The sequence below is a fragment of the Bubalus kerabau genome, chromosome 4 (assembly GCF_029407905.1).
Source record: "Bubalus kerabau isolate K-KA32 ecotype Philippines breed swamp buffalo chromosome 4, PCC_UOA_SB_1v2, whole genome shotgun sequence".
Taxonomy (NCBI): Eukaryota; Metazoa; Chordata; class Mammalia; order Artiodactyla; family Bovidae; genus Bubalus; species Bubalus kerabau.
Window position 1 is genome coordinate 137,561,771 of NC_073627.1, and position 2,940 is coordinate 137,564,710.

The 2,940-nt window shown below is 54.1% G+C and overlaps 1 protein-coding gene across 1 annotated transcript; it reads right to left on the reverse strand.

Annotated features, from left to right (window-relative positions):
• Window positions 1–233: 233 nt before the first annotated feature.
• On the reverse strand, window positions 234–2,913 carry LOC129650987 (tumor necrosis factor receptor superfamily member 10B-like). The gene is made up of 4 exons (XM_055579735.1): window positions 2,889–2,913; window positions 2,723–2,834; window positions 1,670–1,908; window positions 234–1,222 (listed from the first exon to the last, which is right to left on the reverse strand). Exons 1-4 carry the CDS (start codon window positions 2,911–2,913, stop codon window positions 1,032–1,034), a joined length of 567 nt encoding a protein of 188 aa, XP_055435710.1. The 3' UTR covers window positions 234–1,031.
• Window positions 2,914–2,940: the final 27 nt, after the last annotated feature.

Genomic DNA, 2,940 nt, shown 5'->3' on the forward strand with positions numbered 1-2,940 from the left:
TCCTCTGTCCATGGGGATTCTCCAGGCAAGAATACTGGAGTGGGTTGCCATGCCTTCCTCATACATATATATATATATATATATATATATATATATATATATGTACACACACATACACATAGTGAAAATACTTCTATATGTTGACAAAGAAATTTTACTTCAAGTAGATTCAACTTAACAATACTTTTGAAATAAATGTGAAATTCCCACTATGATGAGGAATGGCTTAAAAGTATGTAACAGTCACATAGAAAATTATTATGTAGCTCTGACTCCATCACTGGGTCAGTCATGGGAGGAGTGATTACCCTTCGCCTGCCCTGTTCTAGACGAGGGATGTGGTGACAAGACAGATGAGAAGTAGCATCAGAGCTGCCAGTGGACCAGAACACGGGTTGGGGCTCCCTTCCCCTCCATGCCCTGGTCTCTCTCCAGAGCAGGGGGTGGGCTCCCTTCCCTCCATGCCCCGGTCTCCCTCCATCACCACCTGCCCAGAGAAGAGGAGACCTGACCCACTGCCTCTCCCTGTCTCTACCACAGTCCCAAGCAAGCAGAAGGGCCAGAGCCCCACACTCACCAACAGGCAGTCTGCTTGCTGCATCTCGGGACTGGGCGTTGTTTTCTGCAGCTTCTTTTTCTGCCAAGGGACCAAAATGGAAAGTCAATCTCCATTGGTCAGCCTGTTGTTGTGTGCATGGTCCAGAGCCCCAGACCTTCCTGGGGGACATAAGTGCCAGAAAAGGGCCTCGAAAAAGCAAGGCACTGACCCAGGAGTCACAAACCCACAAACCCCTACAGCTTCTGAGGGGACACAGTAGGTTCTGCCTTCCCACCTACACCTGTGCTGTGCCCCCCAAGTGGGCATAGACTCAGCACATCTGGGCTCTGCTGATGGCACCCAGACTCTGGTGTGATGCTAAGGGGAACTGAGCACCCCTGTCTGACAGCCCCCACACCCCAGGGCTACAGAGTGAGGGTGTCTCAAACAGTAAGGACAGGGCCAGCGCTGCCAACCAGCCTTAGGACAGCTCTCAGCAGGCCAGTCTCCCTCCTACATTCAGCCTAGAGCCCCCAGGCCAGTTGAGAGACTCAGGGACAACAGCATAGGACACACCGGGGACCGTGTCCACCCTGGGCTTTGTTGTGATGCAGTTACTGAGGGTCTGAGGCCACCAGATGCTGGAGAAACCGATCACCTTGTGCCAGCACTCATTAAAGAGACCTAGAAGAGAAGAGACATCCACTGAGTGGTGGGGAGGGCGCTCTTGCCGCACCTCCCTTCCTAGGGACAGGGTGCAGGGTGGGGGCTCAGACACTGAACAAACAACCCCGGGCCTGTGACTGCAAGCGGGATATTCTGAATCTGGAGAGCCCTCAGGGAGGAGAAGAGAAGGGAGAAAATGAAGTAAAATGAAACCCATGTAAAATCTCTGTGCAGTGCTACTGAACCACCCTCTTCTCCTGCCTCCTCCCACCAAACTCGGCCAGGGGGAAGAGGGGACCGTCAGCTGAGTTGGGGGCCCGATGTGATCAGTTTTGTAGGACCAGGTGAGGTGGGAGGAGGAGGGGTTTCCTGGGGAACAAGAGCAGAGACAAGCCAGGAGGAACAGGAGGATTGGGGAGATGGAGGAGGGAGCCAGCACCTCCTCCTTCCCTTCTAGAATCTCACCTGTAAAGTAGCACCATACACATCCGATTAGGACAGCAGCAATTACAGATACAATTTTAATCACCAGCCTTGAAAGGCCTGATGAGGGAGAGAGTGTGATGGGTAGTCTCTGGCTCATGGTTGCTAGCTCTCCAGGAACTGGGGCCTCCCCATGGGGCAGGGTACTTGATTCTTGGTCCACACACTTGATGTTGCTCCAGGGGGTACATTTCATGACCATGACCTTCCCATCAGGGCACCTGGGTACAGACACAGGAGGACCCATCAGGGACAGCTGGCTGGATGAGGAGAAAGAGGGGGCAGCCTCCCGTCCTGGGTCCCCTGACAAGACAGTGGAGGGGAGACAGGCTCTTGCTGTCTGCAGGGGAGGGTCCCCTCACTCCCCATCCCTGGGCGGGAGAACGATCCAGGATTGTGTACTGCGGCTCCCGGGCTCCTACTGAGTGTTCAGAGCTGTCCTTCAGGAGCTGGGCTTCCTCTGCAAGGCCCGCCTGGCTTCCCTGGGCTGCACGGGAAGCTCTGTGGGGGGTGGGGGGGGGGCCTCATCCAGGTCAAGGGTCACAAGTTTGACTCATCCTCCAGTTAAATTGGAATATGAGGCCCTCTCATCCACCTGTTGACTCTTCCTACCAATCTCAGCCAATACTGGAGCATCAGAGGATAGTGAATTACTATTGGCCACCGAGTCCCCAAATAGGAAAGATTCAGGTGCTACTGGGGAAAAAGGGGCTGGGTGTGAGGCCTGTCGAGTTGGCTCCGGTTTTATAGGAACCTTGAAGGAACACACACGTGGCCTCCTCATGACTTCTGTCTGCTGTTAGCACTTCGGTCTTTCTAGGCCCCTCCCGAGGAGACGTGGGAAGGGGCCACTGGGAAAGCCGTGCAGGACAAACAGTGGTGGTAGGGAGCACTGCTGCAGGCTCAGGAGACCCCACAGGCACAAGGGAGCTCTGGGAGGTGGGAGGGGCTTCACGGAAGCAGGAGAGAGAAATGGGTACAAGGAAACTCGGGTCTCCTGTGGGTTGGAAGCCCCCCTAGGCTCCTGTGTCTCACCCGGTGCTGCATTTTTGACAGAATTCAGGGGCATCTTCTCCACGGAAAGTGCCAGGTTTGCACTGACACTCAGTGTCCTTGGTCGGGGTGCAGCCATTTTTTTCTTCTTCTCCTAGGGACCAAAGATAAGGTTTTGAGGGTGTGTTTCCCTCATATGTCTCTCAACCCTTCTTCACCACCCAGATCTCCATCCACTCAGTTCAAGAAGTAATTCGGAG

What these genes read in the sequence shown, in the direction of transcription:
- LOC129650987 (XM_055579735.1), bottom strand. Translation starts at nt 2,913, where the DNA reads ATGGAGATCTGGGTGGTGAAGAAGG. An exon ending in GATCTGGGTGGTGAAGAAGG is followed by an intron (nt 2,835 to 2,888) that starts GTTGAGAGACAT and finishes TTTGGTCCCTAG; the next exon opens with GAGAAGAAGAAAAAAATGGC. An exon ending in TGTATGGTGCTACTTTACAG is followed by an intron (nt 1,223 to 1,669) that starts GTGAGATTCTAG and finishes CTTCTCTTCTAG; the next exon opens with GTCTCTTTAATGAGTGCTGG.